A 21,412-nucleotide genomic window follows, 5' to 3' on the forward strand; every position below is an offset into this window, starting at 1 on the left:
AAAAAAATTTTTTTTTTAATTTTATTTTATTATGTTATGTTAGTCACCATAAAATACATCATTAGTTTTTGATGTGGTGATCCACGACTCATTGTTTTCATATAACACCCAGTGCTCCATGCAATACGTGCCCTCCTTAATACCCATCACTGGGCTAACCAATCCCCCCTCCCCCTTCCCCTCTAAAACCCTCAGTTTGTTTCTCAGAGTCCATAGTCTCTTATGGTTCATCTCTCTTTCCGATTTCCCCCCCTTCATTTTTCCCTTCCTTCTCCTAATGTCCTCCCTGCTATAATGGAAGTGTTTTTAAGCGTTCCCAATAAACCTCCATAACAAACAACTGGCTGATGACAACTACTTTCTCTCCCTTTCCTTCCCTTCCTCCTCCCCATGCTTCATTTCGCTGTCTGGAATACAAACTGGGTTCAACATTTCAAAAAGAGTAATGCTCCACTTAACCATCTGGTCTAGTCTTGTTGACCAATTTTGGAAGATTTTGACTTGGAGCAGTGAGGGGAACAGCCTTGTGTGGAAAAGACCCCTCCACCCCTCTGAGGAGGCTCTCAAGCCCCTGCACTTATATCTGGAGATCCAAAATTCTTCTACCTTACACATTTTTTCCCCCTTGAGACTGTAGGTTTCCTGCCATAGCTTAGGATATGGAAAATTTGGGATGTCATAAACACACTCTGAAGAAGTCCATCACGTCTTGGGATAAAGAACATTATGATTCAGTATCAACAGAAGTTCTTGGTCTGTGAAGACCTAGCAGATGAAGAACAGAAAGAAGGACATTCAGTACGGGTCCACCGGTACTGAGGTAACAATTCGTGTGAGTTTCAGTTCCCCTTAGTACTGGGAATAATAACAGCTACCATGCATTGAGTTAACTTACATGTGTCAGAGCCTATGCTGGTTTCTGGATATTCTTTATCTCATTAAAAATGCATGTCCAACCCCTTTGAGGTTGGAATTAACGTTCTCTGATACATAACAGGAACTCAGATTTAGAGAATGGACTTGACACCGTGTGAGGTGTCAGAATCTTGAGCGGGGCAGGGACCCATATAATGGTTATATTAATGGGTTGATCAAGAAGAAGTTCTCAAGGAACAAAGGGTCCAGATAGCATTTCAAGGACAATAATCAGGAGTCTCAAGAGCTAAGCTGCGCTACAGCCTCATTTATATATCCATCGACCTGACGTGTATTTCCGGAGAACTCTCTTAGTGGCAGAAGCTGTGAGCACAGCCATCAGACCCAACACAGACTTAATTCACATAAGTTCACTGTAGAGACAGGAAAATGGATGTGTATGCAGTGTTAGAGCCCCAGTGATGTTATAGACGAACAACAGGTGCTTTGGGAACATGGAAGTGATATCTGGAGTCAAGCTGGAGGGCTTGGGGAACTTTTTTGGGGGGAAACCCAAGGAAGAAGGCCAATTCTGGATAAAGAAGTGAGGAAGACAGAAGCTTGAGGTGGCCTAGGACAGAGGAATTGGGGCAAGGCTGAGACCCAGCCAGGACACACTGAGCTGTATGTGTGCTCACAGCCTGCACCTCCGTTAACCCGGTGGTGCCTCTCTGTGCTGTTCCTTTTGACAAATGCCTATTCTGTACTGGTTATTATTATTTTTTTCTGTACTGGCTATTAAATACCGTGAATGACATATTGCAGCAAAGGAAAGAAGAACTAGGGATAAAGACCAAAGTAGGAAGGAAATATTCTGTGGCCATGCTGTTTACAAAGATATTCGGTGAAAACCAGGGTGGTTAAAACTTTGGTTTGCATCAGGCAGGCACAAAAATGCTTACACCCCACAAGAGACGAGAGGGTCTGTCTGCAGGAGAAATTTAGCTCTTTCATCCCCCCTGCCCAACTCCTCCTGGAAGCTTTGCCAGACTCCACGCAGCTGTCCTTCAGTTTCCTGCAGGGAACCCTCCTCCATGGGTACAACACAGAGCTCACTCAGCTCAGGGTCAAGGCCAGCGCTCAGCTCTACCTGTGGCCAGCACATCTCTCGGTCATTTGTCCAGGCGTCTCTGTGTTCTGAACCTTCTCCTGCGTTCCTGACTTGAAGCCCCGTTGGCTTTCTCTTGTGCCCTCTTCCTCCAAAGCCAGTCTTCAGCCAGGAGGCACATGAGGGCCACCAGGACCAGGAAAGCCAGACCGATCCGAAGGAGATTCTGGGCAGTGTGATCCCAGAGGGCAAGGTCTGGGGTCAGAAGAACAGACTGATGGCTGACAGGAATGGATGGACACGCCTCGCCCCACCTCTCCCTCTCCCCGTTCCAGATCACACTCCTTCACAGGCTGCAGCACCCGCTGCTTGCCTACCTTGCTGGAATTCTGCTTCTGTGGTTAACAAGTCGAGGTCCCAAAGGTCTGCAGATGATAGGGAAGTGAAGCAGTGAGAAAAAGAGTGTCGGCCTCTGCCCAGGCTGCCTCTCCTCCCCTCGGTTGGACCCCATGGCCTTGTGCAGCTTTTCCAGGTCCCCACCCCACTCTCCAGGTCCTACTGGCTTCATCTGGCAGGTAGAGAGGAAGAGCCAAAGGACAGGCAAACCCGAGAGGGAATTCAGCTCCAGGACCCCCCACCGGGCACGTCTTCCCTCTGGCCCTCAGCTTCCTCATTACGTGGGTCAACATGGCTTCTTCCTCACATGTTGGATGACTCACAGTCTCCCCATTTTCTTCCAGGCTCTGAGCCCACACCCCGTCCCCACTGGCACCGTGCAATATCACTCCCAGTGGAGGGAGTTACTCCCGGCGCTGGCCCTCCCCCTGCCTTGGCCCTCCCCCTGCCATACTCAATGGCCACTCCCTCTCTCTGGAACCTTCTTCCCCATGTAGCCACAGAACGAATGCCCTTAGTTCTTTAGGTATTTGCTCCACTGTGAGGCCGATTCAGACAGCTCTAATATTGCCACCTGCCCTCCCGGTCACCCTCACCCTGTTTGTTCTACTCTGTCTTTCTTCCACACCACTGTTTGCTCCCCCTGTGCTATACGCTTGGCTTATTTCTCTGACTTTGACTCTCGGTCTGCCTCCCGCTGGGATGCAGGTGCCACGAAAGCAAGGATATTTGCTCCACTGAGGGAACTGCAGGTCATGGCAATTGCTATACAGTCAATGGATATTTCGAATGAACGACATGTTTTTAGTGTCACTGGGAGGCTCTGATCACCCCCCCACCCAAGTTTAGAAGTAACTGTTACTCACCAGAAAAAGAGGTGTGTTCTGTGGGTGCAAGGCTGGTGTCCCCAACATCTTCTGGCAGTGGAAACAAAGAAAACCATAAAGGTTTTGGGTTTCCTCTGGTCTTCCCACCTAGTCTCTGTGTCCTCCCTCTCCCTGTCCCTCTGGCCTTCTTCCTCGGGAAAAATCAACTGGGCCTCTGCAAAAATGCATGTGGATGAGGGCACTGCAGGGAGGTGCCCTCTGCATCTTCCCACCTGTCCCTTTGCTGCCTTCCTCATCACTGGTTGGGTTCACTTGGGGTTCCGGAGAGGACATGGGGGAAATCTGAGGGTTATCCTCACCTGTGACCAGGAGCTTCACAGGCTCACTGGGGAAAGACCATGCATGGTTGTTATAAGAGCCAAAACATCTGTACGTCCCTCTGTGGGCTGTGGTCACAGGACCCATGGGGAACTCCACCTGGGTGTTCCCATATCTGTGCTGAGGGCGGCCAGATCTTCCCTCCTTGAGCAGAAAGAACTTGTTTGTTGCAGTGCCTAGTCGGCAATAGAAGGTCACGTTCTTTCCTGAGGTCACCTCAGGCCCAGGATGAACGGAGAGGGTGGGCGTGTCATACATTTCTGTGGGAGAAGGAGCCAGGTAGGTTAAGAGAGTCTTTATCCTGCCTCCTATGTCTCCCTTCCTCCTTGGCCTTAAGACTGGGATGTCACACCCAAGAATCTCTGTCTCCTCTGCTTTGGTCATGGACATGCCCTCCCTGATCTCTCCCTTCAAGACTGAGACACTCACTCCTCTAACTTTCAGGGGCATTAGCATGACTCTTTCTCTGGGGATTGCCCAACATCAGTGGTTCTCAGAGTTAGAGATCCTTGGGACCAGCGACATCAGCATCAGCAGGAAGCTTATCAGAAATGCAGATTTCCAGGCTCCACCCCAGACCCACTGCATCAGAAACTCAGGGGTAAGGCAGCCATCTGTGTTTTAAAAATTATTATTGTTTTACATTGTTATGAAATACATGACACATAAAATTTACCATCTTAACCAATTTTATGGGTACAATTCAGTGGCGTTGAGTACCTTCACATTGTCATGCAACCATCACCACCATCCATCTCCAGAACCCTTTTCATCTTGCAGAACTGAAACTGTCCCCGTTATTAAGCACCCTCACCCCATCCCTGCCCCCCAGCCCCTGGCACCCACCATTCTGCTTTCTGTCTCTATGAATTTGACCATCCTAGCTCCCACACAGAAGTGACTCCTACAGTATTTGTCCTTCCGTGACTGGTTTATCTCACTCAGAATAACGCCCTCAAGGTCCGTCCATGATGTAGCAGGTGTCCGAATCTCCTTCTTTTTCAAGGCCAAATAATATTCCATCATGTGTATAGACCATATTTTGTTCATCCATTCCTTTGTCAGTAGACACTGAGCCTGTTGCTACCTTTTGGCTATTGTGAATAGCGCTTCCGTGAACGTGGGTGTACTAGGGCCATCTGTGTTTTCACCAGCCCTCCAGGTGATTCTAATACCTGCTTAAGTTTGAGAACCACATCCCTCAGCTGAAGGAGCCTGGGACTGCCTTCCTGAGACTGCCTTCCCTCCCAACCCCATTCTACTCTGTCTTTTTCCATATCATCATTTACTCCTTAGGTGCTCATGACTGATTGATTTGTCCTGACTTAGACTCGTGGTCTGTCTTCCCCTGATAGAATACGAGTGCCATAAAAGTTCGGATGTTTGAATGGAACCTCCTCCCTAGAAGGGGTTGACACTGGTGGGTACAGAACCCCTAGCCTCATCTCAAGACCACTCAGAAGGGCCATCCCAGGTCCAGAGTTCCACATTTGCTTGGCTGAGGTGTCTGTTGAAACTGCACCATGGTCCAGCTTCTGCCTTTTGCCTGGCCTGTTTCCCTCACTCCTCATCGCTGGGGTCACTTTTGAAGATGCTCCCCAGTGTTCCCCCTGCACACATGCGTCCATCTCAGAGCATCTCACCTGGAGAACCTGACCTAAGACCAATCTGCCTCTAGGTCATAAGTAACCACTGAGTGAGGTTGAATGACACCAAGGAGATTAATAAATAAATCATGACCCTCCCCAGGATTCAGGCTGAGGATGGGACAGTTACCTGTTACCACCAGATCCAGAGGGTCACTAGGGTTTGACCAGAGCTCCTTGCTTCGGTAAATGCACTTGTATTGCCCTGCAGTGAGCGGGGTCATGGCTGGGATGCGGAACATGGCTATGTTCCTCCTTCCAAGTTGTTTTGGGATCTGCTGGGCAGAGAGGTGTCCCTCAAAATACAGCTGGTATTCAACGGCCTCAGGAGTCCCCTGGCATAAGATCAACACTCGCATTCCCTTCGGAATCATGAAATCTGGCTTGGCCCAGATGATGGGTTTCGAAAGAATCTCTGGAAGGGAATCAGAGGCTGGAGTTCCAGATAAAGCCCCTTCCCACCCATATTTCCACCCGGTTGCTGGTCCCAAGCACTCCTAGCAAACCAGAGCCCCTGCTCTCTCCTCTGGTAGCTCCTAGGTGGATACTTTGTCTGAGCCCAGTAGAGAGACTCTGGGGCTCTGAAGGAGGGACTCACGCTTCTGGGTGCTGATGGTCCGGCTCAGGTATAGCCCTGGAAGACAAGAACAGTGAGACATGCTGCCCCCCCACACCCAGACCCCTGGATTCTGTCTCCCTCACGTGCAAGAACTCACCGAGGTAGAGCAGGGCAGTGAGTGTAGAGGTCATAGTACTGATTGTACCAGGAGAATGTCGAGCAGCTGGGTGGAGACTGAGTCCAGCAGGCCAGGAAGATGCACAGGATGTGGTGGGTGAAGCCCAGCACTAATCGCCATGGGGCTTTCACACTGACTTTTTACAAGAAGGTTCACAGTCTTCCTTCTACCTCTGACCATGAGGCATAAGGACAGGTCATTGTCCCCATGACACATCTGGTCATCTCTGTGGTCTAACCAGATCCTCTGACAATTGTCTGCCCCACCTGAAACTCATTTCAGGGTCTTCTTCTAAATTTTGAAATGTGGACATTATGCCCAGGAAAGGCATAGGGTAGTGTGCAGAGCAGAAACCTTAGAATTATTTAAAAAATATGTGTTTAATCTTGGCTCCCCTTTGTTTGGTATGCATATGCTTGGGTCAGTTAATTGGTTTCATCAGAATGAAATGATAATGCTATCTTCTCCAAAGGTTTGTTACAACATTTCAACAAAATGCAATTTTTGAAACAAAATGTTCTGTTTCTTACATAAGTATATTCCTTTAGTCTGTTATAAAGCAGAAATTAAATATTAAAATCTTAAATATTTTAATATATTTTAAAACTCAAAGTGTGTTTTTTTCCTCAAAGGGTCTAAATAATTTTGGAAAATGAAATGTAATGCTGATTTATATTCTGCCTTACATTCTATGAGGAAATCTCCCCCAATCTATTACCATTGTTCTTATTTCTTGATTTTGTGGTTGAATATATCCCATTCACTTCCTTATTTACATATAGTAAAACCCACTCATTTCTTGTTCAGTTCTATATGAGTTTTGATAAATGTATATAGTCATGTAACCAACACTTAAGTCAAAATATAGGACAATTTTGTCCTAGTATAAGTGGTATCGGTAGTGTTTGTCCTTGTGTGTCTGACTTATCTCACTTAGCATAATGCCCTGTGGGTTCACTCCTGTGGTTGCAAATGATAGGATTTCTATTCCATTCTTTTCTGTTGCCTCCAGTCCTTGGTTCCAAATTCCAGCACCCGTCTTCTCCAGCCAGCCAACACCCACCCATGCCACCTGTCTAGATGGTCTCCACCAAAATGTCCTTACAACATTTTGAGAGAGGGCATCATTCTCATGTACCTATAAAGTCTTTCTCAGAAGCCATCCTGGAGAAGAAAAGCTCAAGTGAGATGGTCACTCTTGATTGAGATGATAGCTTGTGCATCTACTCCCGGGCAGATTTAGACCTAAAATCAGAAGCTCTGCTCTCCCTGTAAAAAGGGTCATACCCTGGATTGCTACTGTCTTGTCCTCCCCATTAGGACTCGCTAAGGATATAGCAGGGGGGTTCTTCCAGCTGACTTCCTGTGTGCATCATTTAGGAAACTTAAACTTACAGGAAAGATGGGTGCAGAAGAAGTAGTGGGTGAGGACCCAGGGCCATCCACTGGAGTTTTTTACATTGACCACATAGAGAGTGGGCACAGCCAATGTCTGTGAGAAACTGGCTATGTGCTATGGGTTTTTGTTTTTTGTTTTTTGTTTTTAAAACCACACTTGACCTATGGAAACATTTAGATACCAAACCATGGGGGAGAGAGGCAGTGGTTGCTAGTTCAAAGGAGACAATGAGGCAGTCTTGCCTGTAGATGACAAAGATGTCTCTGGGCCAAGAAGGGATCTTGTCTCACTTCTCTCCCATAATACATCTTAATTTACTCATCACTGTCAGCCTAAAGTCCATTCATAGCATGAAGGTAAGGTTCCTAATGAGTGGGTCCCTGTATCAGGAAAGAGCTAGTTGTCCTTTGGGGATAAAGTGACCAGGGGCAGAGAAGTAGTTCTCTTGGTATAGTGAGAAAGTTCTGCTACCTCTCACTTAGAGAGCTTGAGAGTCTATTCAAGAGGCTGGTTGCCTGATAACATGTTCCTGTGAAATTGTTTTAAAAGTTGGGGGGAGCTCCCTGGAATTTAAGTCAGCTTCCTGGCACCACAGAGGATCAGGTTAGTATCTCCATGGCCTGGCCCTAATTGGGGTTGGGTCTGGACTTTAGAGAATGGGTCTAGCCTCGGTTTCCTTGTGGCTTTCTTCTCTGTTAACTAGTAATTTACATAGGCATATGACAGTTCTGTATCTCAAGTCCCTTGGTATTGCTAATTCTTCCATAATATTTGGGGTTTCTTTGTTTCTTTATGAAGTTTGCAATTTTTTATTGCTGGTTATTCACAGTGAGTTTTCCTACCTATGGGATTCCAACGTATATTGTTGTGTGTACTTGTAGCGAAAGTGTTGCCTTCCATTTGATTCTTCTGGAGGGCCCAGGTGCCTCAGCAGGCTGTAAGCAATCTTACATTCATTTGTGGTTTTGGTCCTACATGGCTCAGAAGTGGAATTCAACTTCACACTCTTGTGGAAGATGTCAGTGTTTCTGATTTTTCATAAGTCTGCGTCCAGACTTGCAGACAGGCAGGTTTGCTTGTCGTTTTCTGAGATGGTGATTGGAGCAGTTCTAGAGCCACTTTTTCTAAGAGGGAAATCCTTCCAAGGACTTGACTTTATCAAAGTGTTTTTACTTGAGCCCATTTGTCGTCTTAAGCTCACTCCCATACTCCTGGGACTATCTCTGTTTAGAGTTTGTAAGCCATGTTGGAAATGATGGATTTCAAGCCATCACTCAATCACTTAAAGAGTGAGCAACCCCGAGGATGTCATTAACAATATATTCATTTTTTTTGGTACTTGAAAAAAAAAACTTTATTGAACTATACCATACAATTTACCTATTTAAAGTATATAATTCAATGGTTTTTAGTACATTCACAGAATTGCTCAACCATTACCACAATGTAATTTTAGAATTTTTCCACCACTACAAAAAGAAACCCAGTGCTCCCTGGCCATTAATGTCAATTACCCACCCCCCCCCAACTCTACCAGCCCCAGGCAACAAGTAATCTACTTTCAGTCTCTACAGGCCACAACGAACTTTTCACAGATTGTGGTAAAAAATACGTAACATAAATTTTTTTACCGTTTTAACTATTTAAAAAGCTTTTTATTGTAGCAAAAAACGCATAACATGAAATTTACCATCTTCACCCATTATACAGTAGTGTGCAGTACATTCACATTGTTGCTCCAGAGCTTTTTCATCTTTCAAAACTAAACCTCTATATCCCCAAAGGGAATTGTTCTTTGACAGACATAGGGTTTCATTTTAACCATTTTTGAGTGTATGGTTCAGTGACATTAAGCGTATTTACATTGTTGTGGGACCATCACCACCATGTCTCCAGAATTTTCTCATCATCCCAAACTGAAACTCTGTATCCATATATTTGTATCATTATTCAAATCATAATATTTTTTTTAAAAGATCTTATTTATTTATTTGAGAGAGAGAGAATGAGAGGGAGAGAGAGCACATGAGAAGGGGGAATGTCAGAGGGAGAAGCAGACTCCCTGCCGAGCAGGGAGCCCGAAGCGGGACTCGATCCAGGGACTCCAGGATCATGACCTGAGCCGAAGGCAGTCGCTTAACCAACTGAGCCACCCAGGCGCCCGTCAAATCATAATATTTTTTAAAGTATTTTTTTTTTAAGTAATCTCTACACTCAGTGTGGGGCTTAAACTCACAACGCCGAGATCAAGAGTCGCATGCTCTATGGACTGAGCCAGCGGGTGCCCATCAAATCATATCATTTGTGAGCATCTCTTTGCCCACGTGATAGATGGATTGAATAGAATAAAATTCACAGGGTTGCAGCATGCTCCTGCAAATGAAGTGACTAGAATAAAGCCTAACATAAAAGTGAAGGTCATGGAATATAAGTCCCCATACTCTGCCCCTAAGCCGAGCCTTACACTTAACCTAAATCAACCCAATATATGAACTGTCGAGGCCAATGCACTCACCATTCAGTGCCTGAAATAAAAAAGGCAGAGTGGAATTTATTTTTACCATATTAAGGGGGAGTTATGCTGGTGTGCTGGCCAGACGTGATATCTCTGAGTCTCCGAGCAAAGCCTACAGATGATCCTAGACAGGATTTTTGGGATTCTCAGGGCCTCTTGTGGTTTGGCATTATTTGTAAAAGATGTTTATTTGAGGGGGACTTTTGATTGGCTATCCCACTCACAGATGTGCTTACTGGAGTAAACCTGTTTCTGATTGGCTGACATTTAGAAACAAGGAGCTGATTGGTTGAATCGCCAAAGCATTTTCACTAAGGTGAGTGGTCACTGATGATGGGTGAAAAGGCGGTTCTGGTGGCACCTTGTCATCATGGCTACAGGACAATATAGTCTTTTCCTAGGAGGGGAAGATCTTTTTATTCCCAGGGTTACAGTCTGCTTTTCCAAACAAGACCCTGGTGTGGACAAAACCAAGTGTGTGAAACTAATCTTATCCCTCTGTCAGGATCAAACCCCATTGCATTCTTGGGTCCAAATCCTGGCTTTGATGTAAAGTCTCTGATTAGCCCTCGTCCGAAACTACGGCACTTCCTTGTAGTTTTATCTGGTCCAATCACTAACATTTCCTTCATCAACTTATTTATTCATAATCTCAATAAATATTTATAATATTTTATGCCAAATACTACAAAGAGATGGATCAGTAGACTAAGCATTCTATCGAAAATTCCCAGAGGAAATGCTTGTCGGGGTTGTTTTCACAAGTCTATTGAATTTGCATTGGAGGCATGAGATATTTTGAAATGTTACAAATATACAATGGAATATTACGCAGCCATTAAAAAGAATGAAATCTTGCCATTTGAAATGATGTGGATGGAACTAGAGGGTATTATACTAAACGAAATAAGTTAGTCAGAGAAAGACAAATATCATATGATTTCACTCATATGTGGAATTTAAGAAGCAAAACAGATGAACATAGGGGAAGGGAAGGAAAAATAAAATAAGACAAAATCAGAGAGGGAGACAAACCATAGAGACTTTTAACTATAGGAAACAAACTGAAGGTTGCTGGAGGGGAGATAGGGGGATGGGGTAACTGGGTGATGGGCATTAAAGAGGGCACTTGATATAATCAGCACTGGGTGTTATATGCAACTGATGAATCACTAAACTCTACCTCTGAAACTAATAATACACTATATGTTAATTAATTGATTTTAAACAAATAAATAAAAAGAAAAAAAGAAATGTTAGTTTCATAAGAACAGGAGAGTCTTCTTAGCAATGGGGAAAGCCCGTGTTAATACACAAATGTCAGTGTAGGGAAAACTAGAAGGATACATGTCATGGAATATATGGTATATTGAATGGACAACATTAATAATTAATTAGTAGTATTAATAATTTATGGAATTCTAAGTGTTAAGAGCTTACCTAGAAGGATGTGAGGGTATCTGGTTTTGCTGATAAATTCAAGACAGATTGAAATTTTGAGCCAGACCTTCTGTAGAGGCTGGGAGAAAAACAGTCAACAATGAGAACTGAGAATGCTTTGCATGATTTTTATCACAGGAATGAGCTAACCCAAGACTATACCAAGAATTTTATCACCAACATATAGAAAGGTGGTATACAACTGTATCAGATATGTATAAGAAAATACCATTGGTTTGAAAATGTATCCAAAATTGTTAGTGCCTCTTTCTCTCTTTTGTTCTCCCAGTAGCTCTGCAGAACTCCACAAGTGCTGACTCATTACTACTTCAGCAACAGGTGTCTACCTTCTGGCTGTTAGGAGTTTGTCCAAAGGTCCATTATGTCTGACATTTCTGTTTACTCCAGCTCAGCTCAGGAAAATCTGGACAGTCTTCCTTGTTTGGAGCCTGATGGTTGTGCCAATTTTTAACCAGAATGGCCAAGAGAGCCACAAGGACCAGCCCTGCCACACCCATTCGGATCAAATTCCCCATTGTGTAATCTTGTTTCATTATATCTGCAGACATAATTAAAAGGAGGTGAGCAATCATTGGTCATGTTCCATTTCATCCCAACCCCAGAGCCCTGAAAAGGAGCTCATTTCCCTATTTGTGTCAGAACCCCTCCTCAATGAACTCATGCACTCACAAGCGCCATACTTAATCCTTGAGCCTGGGTCAAAGGGGAGACTTGTGAACAGGAAAGGAGGTGACTATGGGGATGTTGTGTTTGCTTTTCATTCCCTCTTCATTTCCCTCAAAGTCTAGTCATATCCTTCCTTGCAACACCTTCATATGTTTGGAATCCTAAATTTTCTCCTCTACACTTCCTTCACCCCACGTAACAACTTGTGTTCCTTTTTCATACATGACAAAGGATACAGCAGTGTTGGTTAGCCAGAGAAAATTTTCAGATAATCTTAGGTAAATTGTATCTCCACTATTGTGTGACTGTTCACTAAACATTGCTGTTCTCTGAATCTTTAAAAAAAAAAATTCTTCATTTGTTATATGGACTTTCTGGGCCCATATTCATTTCAAGGATGTAATAAAATACTGTGAAATGACAATGCTCAGAAATCATAGTAACTCTCTTGTTAAAATACAGAAATAATTTCAAATGGATTTGGAATTTCAAATTAGTTCCTAATTACAAAATGCACAATATTTTGAGTTTGAGAGGATAATACAGGATAGTATTATCCCAACACTGGGATAGATGATTTCTAAGACAAGATACTGTGGCTATCTGCTTTAAAGAAAAAGACTAATAAATTCACTCCTCCTCCATCAGTGCCCAATTATCTATGCACTGTTAAATGAAAAAGCACTCTGGCCTCTATGATCTTACAGTGCCATGACTACTATATGTGCTCAGCTTGTAGAGTGATTGGACAAGGTGGGCATGAGAGATGAATGTGGTTGCCCTGTGCAGCAGTCAGCAGTTGCTTTCCTTTGCTGTAACTTGTCTTCTTCTGCCGAGTAGAGAGATGCAAACACTATGATAATGGGGCTCATGTTAGAGTTTTTAGAGTTCTTTCCACGAGCCATAAATTTCCAGCCAGTCACTCAGAGCGGACTATAGTACTGAAGGTTAGTTTAAGGGTTTCCAGATGCAACCAAGGATGTGAAGAAGAGAGGTGGGTTAGTCTGAGGTGGTGTCTGGGATCTATTGTCTCAACAATGCCCCTTAACGTGACTCTGAACTTTGGCTGCTCCATTCTCAACAGACCACATGTTTTTAAAGGGCACTGTCTGGAGAACTCTAGGAGAGGATGTGAAAATCAAACGGGGTGGGGATGAAAGTCTTTCTTCACAGCCTCTACTGCCCCACTGTTCTTTCTCAGTGCCCCTTTTTGTATTCCTGCTGGAGGCCAAGGCCCCAAGGAGGAGGACACAGGGCTGGGCTGGGGTGCACCTACCTGTGACCACAAGCCCCAGGGCATCACTGGGGGCTGACCACACATAAGGGCTGCTGCTGTACCAACCATAGCACCTGTAGTTGCCTGAGAAGCTTTGGTTCACAGGACCTAGAATGAAGTTGCCTTGGTGTCTGCCATTTTGGTTCTGTGACAGGGTGGCTCCTCCTTCCTTGATCAGTGAAAATCTATCAAATGGGATGTGTGCTGAACTGCACTGCAGGGAGATATTCTTCCCTAGCATCACCACAATGCCCTGGTCAGCAGAGAAGAAGGGTTTGTTGTAGAAGCCTAAAAGAGAAGAGAGTAAGCTAATAGCAAGATTTTTCTTCCTTTCCCTGATATCCCCACCACTCCTATTGGGTCCATGGTAAGACCCTGATCCAAAGGAATGGGAGCTGGGAACTTCTCATTTCACTACTCCAGGACCCATACTCTGTCCCAAACTATTCAGACAGGTCTGAGCAAGCAAGCAGCCTGTGGGGCTTGGATGAGATGCCATCTTCAAGAGATAGAGATCTTGTTTCTAGAGTCATAAGACCCAAATGATTCTGTTCCCAATTACAACATGTGGGGTTCCCCCCCCCACACCACCAAGCAGTCCTGAGACACCCACTGGGCATCCCATAATTCAACTTAATTCTGACACTATCTACCTGGAGATAACATCAGATCCCAAAGATTAAGGGCTCAGTCCTGAGAACGCTCCCACTTCAGATGCCAGTCACAAGCCTCTCATGTCACCGGTGCTTCTGACAGAATGGCTGTAAATCAGAAGTTCCCACAACCCCTTCCTTGGTTCATTTAATTTGCCAGAGCAACTTACAGGCTCAGGAGATCAGTTTACTTACTAGATCACTGGTTTATTATAAAGGATACAATCAGGGACAGCCAGATGGTAGGGATGCGTAAGGCCAGGTGCCCTCTCCAGGTGCCCTCTCCAGGTGCGCCTCTCTACCAGTACCTCCACGTGTTCACCAACCTGGAAGCTCTCTGAACCCTGTCCTTTTGGGTTCTTATGGAGGCTTCATTACCTAGGCATGGTTGATTAAATCTTTGGCCATTAGCCATTGATTCAACCTCCAGCCCCTCACCCATCCCTGGAGGTGGGAATGGGGAGGGACTGAAAGTTCAAACATTTTAGTCACATGGTCGGTTCTCCTGGCAACCAGCCCCGGTCCTTAAGTGGGGTACAAAAGTCACCTCATTAACATAGCCTCAGGTAAGGTAGGAAGAAGGGGTTTGTTAGAATATCAAAACACTTTACCATTCTTAGTCATTCAGGAAATTCCAAGGGATTTAAGAGCTCTGTGCCAGGAACAGGAACAAAAACCAAATATATAGTTCTTATTATAAATCACAATATCACAAGCCATATTTGGGGAAAAGGGGGAATAGTATCCAGAGTTTGAGGAGCTATGTCAGAGGCTGAGAGAGGCGACATTATGTAAAAAGAATGTTAGCAAGTGAAAAGACCTGGAAATTCAGGATGGACCCTTCCAGAAACAAACCCTTCTAGAAACACAGGGTCAAGCCACCCTGAGGACAGAGGACTTAAAATCTAGGGCCAGACTTGTGCAGGGAGCATAACTTCCCCCTCCTTAGGTACAGGCTGCATTTACTGATTTCTATCCATACAGAAAGGGTCAGGAGGAGAAACCTGCACATGCTATCTCAGCCGGGTGCTCAAGCTCAGCATCAACAGCCATATTCATTTGTATGGTGTGTACCCTTAATGTGATGTGGTGAAAATGGCACTGTGCTTCTGTGGTCTTCCTCACAGTTACCCCAGGAACCCTGTCTTATCATGAGAGAAACATCAGACAACTTCCAATAGTGGGGCATCCTACAAAGTACCTGACCAGCCCTCCTCAAAACTGCCACAGCCAAGAGCAGCCTAAGGAGATGTGACAACTGCATGCAGTGTGGGATGGGATCCTAGAGCAGATGAACGACCGCTGCGTAAAAGCTAAGGAAATCTTTTTAAAATTTTTATTTAAATTCAATTAGCCAACATATAGTACATCATTAATTTCAGATGTAGTGATCAATAATTCATCAGTTGCCTATAACACCCAGTGCTCATCACATCAGGTGCCCTCCTGCATGCCCATCAACAGTTGTAAAAGCTAAGGAGACCTAAATAAACTATGCACTTTGGCACATGCTAAGTTATCCATATTGGTTCATTAATGGTAAGAAAAGTGCCATACCAACAGAATATGTTAACAACAAGGGAGAGTGGGTGATAGGTATATGGGGATGTTCTGTCCTCTCTTCTCAATTTTTCTGGAAACATGAAACTGTTCTAAAAGTAAAGTCTACATCAAAAACTAATGATGCTATGGTAAATGGATCCCATTTACAATAATCCCAAAACCATAAGATACCTCAGAATAAACCTAACCAAAGAGGTAAAGGATCTATACTCTAGGAACTACAGAACACTCATGAAAGAAATTGAAGAAGACACAAAAAGAAGGAAAAACATTCCATGCTCATGGATTGGAAGAATAAACATTGTTAAAATGTCTATGCTACCCAGAGCAATCTATACCTTCAATGCCATCCTGATCCAAATTCCAATGACATTTTTCAAAGTGCTGGAACAAACAATCCTAAAATTTGTATGGAATCAGAAAAGATCCCGAATCGCCAAGGAAATGTTGAAAAAGAAAAACAAAGCTGGGGGCATCACATTGCCCGATTTCAAGCTATATTACAAAGCCGTGATCACCAAGACAGCATGGTACTGGCACAAAAACAGACATATAGACCAATGGAACAGAATAGAGAGCCCAGATATGGACCCTCAACTCTATGATCAAATAATCTTTGACAAAGCAGGAGAAAATATGCAATGGAAAAAAGACAGTCTCTTCAATAAATGGTGCTGGGAAAATTGGACGGCCACATGCAGAAGAATGAAACTCGACCATTCTCTAACACCATACACAAAGATAAACTCAAAATGGATGAAAGACCTCAATATGAGACAGGAATCCATCAAAATCCTAGAGGAAAACACAGGCAGTAACCTCTTTGACATTGGCCACAGCAACTTCTTTCAAGATTCATCTCCAAAAGCTAGTGAAACAAAAGCAAAAATGAACTTTTGGGACTTCATCAAGATAAAAAGCTTCTGCACAGCAAAGGAAAGAGTCAACAAAACAAAGAGGCAACCCACAGAATGGGAGAAGATATTTGCAAATGGCACTACAGATAAAGGGTTGGTATCCAAGATCTATAAAGAACTTCTCAAACTCAACACCCAAAAAACAAATAAGTCAAGAAATGGGCAGAAGACATGAACAGACACTTCTCTGAAGAAGACATACAAATGGCTAACAGACACATGAAAAAATGTTCATCATCATTAGCCATCAGGGAAATTCAAATCAAAACCACATTGAGATACCACCTTACACCAGTTAGAATGGCAAAAATGGACAAGGCAAGAAATAATAAATGTTGGAGAGGTTGTGGAGAAAGGGGAATCCTCTTACATTGTTGGTGGGAATGCAAGTTGGTACAGCCACTTTGGAAAACAGTGTGGAGGTGCCTCAGAAAATGAAAAATAGAGCTGCCCTATGACCCAACAATTGCACTCTTGGGTATTTACCCCAAAGACACAGATATAGTGAAAAGAAGGGCCATATGCACCCCAATGTTCATAGCAGCAATGTCTGCAATAGCCAAACTGTGGAAAGAGCTCAGATGCCCTTCAACAGATGAATGGATAAAGAAGATGTGGTCCATATATACAATGGAATATTACCCAGCCATTAGAAAGGATGAATACCCAACTTTTACATCAACATGGATGGGACTGGAGGAGATTATGCTAAGTGAAATAAGTCAAGCAGAGAAAGTCAATTATCATATGGTTTCACTTATTTGTGGAACAAAAGGAATAGCATGGAAGACATTAGGAGAAGGAAGGGGAAAATGGGGGGAAATCAGAGGGAGAGATGAACCATGAGAGACTATGGACTCTGAGAAATGAACTGAGGGTTTTAGAGGGGAGAGGGGTGGGGGGATGGGTGAGCCCAGTGATGGGTATTAAGCAGGGCACGTACTGCATAGAGCACTGGGTGTTATACGCAAACAATGAAGCATGGATCACTACATCAAAAACTAATGATTTATTATATGGTGACTAACATAACACAATAAAATTAAATTAAATTAAAAAAAAGTAAAGTCTATGAAAAAATAAGAAAGAAAGAACACCGAGGGCTGGAGACCTTGGATGTGTCCTCACCTGTCACCACCAGCTCCAAGGCTTTACTGTGCTCCGACCAGTGGTCCTATTTCCTATACTGGCACTGATAACGTCCTGCAGTGTTTGGATTCATGTGTTTAATGAGGAATTCAGCCTTCTTCTGAAATCTCAATTTCTTCTCCACCACCTCGAATGTGGAGTTTCCCAGGATTTCCAGTTGGTACAAGTAAGACTCGGGAGTCCCCCAACACAGGATCTTCACAGAGTCATTCCAGGGAATCACAGAACCAGGTGTGGCAGATATGATAGGAACAGGAAAATCCCCTAGAAGAAAATAAAGCCCAGACTCAGGTGGTCTGCTATGGAGAAACCACAGTCCTTTCCTTCTCTCTGGACAGAATACAAATAAATTAAGGTGTGAAGGGCCTGCAATTCTTTCCTTTTTAAAATCTTTTTTTGGTATTTTCTAAATGTAGTAAAATATATAAAATGTGAAATTTAGCATTTCAACTTTCTTTTCTTTTCTTTCTTTCTTTCTTTCTTTCTTTTTTTTTTTAGATAGGCTCCACACCCAACATGGGGCTTGAACTCATGACCCTGATATTGATAGTCACAAGCTCTACCGACTGAGGCAGCCAGGCACCCTCCCCCCTTTTTAACCATTTTTTTTAAGTGAACAGTTCAATGGCATTAATTACATTCAGTATATTGTGCAAACATGACCTCTATTTTCAGAATTTTTTTATGACTCCAGACAGAAACTCTATAATCATTAAGCAATAACTCCCCACTCCCTCTTTCCTCAGCCACCAGTAATATCTGATCTACTTTCTGTCTATGAATTTGCCTATTCAAGGTACTCCATTTCAGTGGAATAATACAATATTTGTCCTTCTGTGTCTGGTGTATTTCACTGAGCATAATACCCTGAGTAAGGTTCACGTATGTAGTGGCATGTGTCAGAACACCCTTTGTTTGAATGGCCAAATAACATTCCATTGTCTGTGTAAACCACATTTTGATTATCCACTCAGGCCAATGGATATTTGGGTTGTTTCCGTCTTTGGCTATGGTGAATAATGCTGCCCTGAGCATCGGTGTACAGGTATCTGTGTAAGTCCCTGCTTTCAATTCCTTTGGTTATATACGTAAGAATGGAACTGCTGGATCATATGATAATTCTATGTTTAGCCTTTTGAGGAACTAAACTCCTTCCTTTTCATGTTTATTTTCTTTTTGAGGTGAAATTCACATAGCATACAATGAACCATTTTTAAAGTGTATGATTCGGTGGTATTTAATGCATTCACAATGTTGTGTAACCTTCCCCTCTTTTTTTTTTTTTAAGATTTTATTTATTTATTTGACAGAGAGAGACATAGCGAGAGAGGGAACACAAGCAGGGGAAGTGGGAGAGGGAGAAGCAGGCTTCTTGCTGAACAGGGAGCCTGATGCAGGGCTCGATCCCAGGACCCTGGGATCATGACCTGAGGTGAAGGCAGATGCTTAATGACTGAGCCACCCAGGCGCCTCCCCCCGCTCCTTTTTTTAAAAGATTTTCCATCACCTCTATCTTGTTGTATTTTTATCACCCCAGAGGAGACTTTGTACACACTAAGAGGTCACTTCCCACTCTTTCTTCCCACAGCCCCTCCCCTAGCAACCAAGAGTCTGCCATAAAGTCTGCGTGGTATTTTGTTGCCATGGCAATCCTCATCAACAACTCAACAATCTGCTGGTTCCTTTATCGAGATGTATCATCTATTTTAGATCTGATAGTGATGTACTCAACTGCTGCTCTGTGAGGGGGGAATGAAAGGGACTCTGCCATGCTCAGGAGGAATGCCATCAAGGAAGACCAACCTACTATCTGTGGCCATGGAAGATGTTGACCGTATTTACCAAAAATTGCAGGACTTCCTGTTATTCAGTATTATTCATTCACCAATACATCCATGCTTTTGTTCTTCCAAAGTATATGAGAGATGCCTCCATTAATGCAGACACAGTGTTCATTTAATATCATGACCTAAACTAGTGGTTCTCAACAGGGGGCAATTTTGCCTCCCAGGGGACAACTTGTCAATGCCTGGGGACATTTTTGGTTGGGACGGGAGGCACTGTTGGCATCTACTGGGTAAAAGCCAGGGATCTTACAATGCACAGGACTTCCCTCCCAACAAAGGATTATCTGCTCCCAAATGTCGATAGGTCCAAGGTTGAGAAACCCTGACCTACACAACCTGGGTAAGACCTTTAAGGGAATGATGATGTGGGAAATGTCAGATACTAATTTTTAAAAATACACAAGTATATAATCGCAGTTCATGACACATGGTCTGCAGTATAGAGTTGTAGATCTTGGAGGTCTGATAATAGATGTAAGGGTTCAGCTGACACATGAGGATGAGTAGCAATTGCCTAGGCAGTGTGGACTGGCAGGTTGGGAGCATTGTGGATAGAAGGGATGATGGGAGAAGGGTTAATGAAGTACAAAGAAGTGAGGGACAAACTAAAGTAAGTTCAGCATGGGTGAAGAGCAGAGGTTCAGTGGAAGAGTGGAAGATGGGTCGGGGGAGCAGATGCAACCTGGGCAGGCAGCGCTTGGGAGAACCGGTTACATCAGTATGTTTATCTGAAGTTTGACCCCTGAGGGGTTTGAGGGAGATAAAGATACCTGTGTTTTAAACACACAAGTAGGGGCGCCTGGGTGGCTCAGTCGTTAAGCGTCTGCCTTCGGCTCAGGTCATGATCCCAGGGTCCTGGGATCGAGCCCCACGTCGGGCTCCCTGCTCCGCGGGAAGCCTGCTTCTCCCTCTCCCACTCCCCCTGCTTGTGTTCCCTCTCTCACTGTGTCTCTCTCTGTCAAATAAATAAATAAAATCTTAAAAAAAAAAAAAAATAAACACACAAGTAATCCAGGCTACAGTCTTTAGAAGGAGCTGGAGGAGAGAAGACATGGACAAGGCAGGAGTGGAGGTGACAATATACACTCATACTTGAGAGCTACTTGGTGTCCATTATAGAGCCTGCTTGAGAGGGTGGGGCTAAGGCAACATCCCATTAGATGTAGCAAAGTGGATAGAGTGGAGAGAATTAGGTTGTGAAAACAAGTAGGTCTGACATAGGGACAGATATTGGGTAATCACCAATGGCTCCCAACTTCCTCAGCCCTGCAGTTGTGAACATTCAGTAAAATATGTGTCTTTGATATCAGGGCAGACAGCCTAATGGAAGAAAACACTAAATCCAGGTCTGAGTACAATGTGTTTGAGGGTTTTGGAGAGAAGAACACAGCAGAGATGGCTGGAATGGGGAATAAAATTGGAATTTGCTTGGGCTTTTGACTGTTCTTCCAACCCTTCTGCACCAAGGTATAAGGTGGCTGGGAGAGAGTTAGCGGAACACTTACCTTCCTGTGCCTGAATCTTCTGGCTCAGACAGAACACTGGAAGAGAGAGATTCATGAGAGATGAGTCTTCCAGTTTCCAGTGTTTGTTTCAAGTCACCCTGCCTAATGACATGAAGGGTGTCATTTTTTCTTCCACAGCAAGCATAGCTTTGAGGCTCATCTTTTAGTTTTATCTTCTAGATTTCAGGCCCTAAGGCTCTCATCTATAGGAACTCTGGACCCATCATGGATCTCTACACAGCATGACATGGGTTGAACATGTCCCACGGGCTACTTGGATTTGGGAAGACACAGTTACAGATATCTGGGCAAAGGCCAACTCTCCAATATGGAGGACAGAATCTCCTGATTCCTCATAGTAAGAGGGACACTGACTGTTTGGGGGCTCCCCCACCTTCCCCCCTTACCCACTTGCATTTGAGAACTCACCAAGACAGAGAAGGATGGTGTCTCTGGGGTCCATGATTCTGATACGGCCTCAGCCCAGTTAGTCTCTTGTTGGTGCACATTTGCA

At 44.0% G+C, this 21,412-nt stretch overlaps 1 protein-coding gene across 1 annotated transcript; it reads right to left on the reverse strand.

Moving 5' to 3' along the window:
• Nucleotides 1-1,997: 1,997 nt before the first annotated feature.
• Nucleotides 1,998-21,361, reverse strand: NCR1 (natural cytotoxicity triggering receptor 1). The gene is given in 12 exon segments (XM_032388907.1): nucleotides 1,998-2,218; nucleotides 2,341-2,388; nucleotides 3,226-3,276; nucleotides 3,546-3,824; nucleotides 5,341-5,625; nucleotides 5,809-5,844; nucleotides 5,927-5,992; nucleotides 9,862-9,871; nucleotides 11,649-11,860; nucleotides 13,265-13,552; nucleotides 17,526-17,810; nucleotides 21,328-21,361. Coding segments are annotated over 12 exon segments (1,785 nt in total). The 3' UTR covers nucleotides 1,998-2,027.
• Between the last annotated feature and the right edge of the window lie 51 nt (nucleotides 21,362-21,412).

This window comes from Phoca vitulina, unplaced genomic scaffold (genome assembly GCF_004348235.1).
Source record: "Phoca vitulina isolate PV1807 unplaced genomic scaffold, GSC_HSeal_1.0 scaffold52, whole genome shotgun sequence".
Taxonomy (NCBI): Eukaryota; Metazoa; Chordata; class Mammalia; order Carnivora; family Phocidae; genus Phoca; species Phoca vitulina.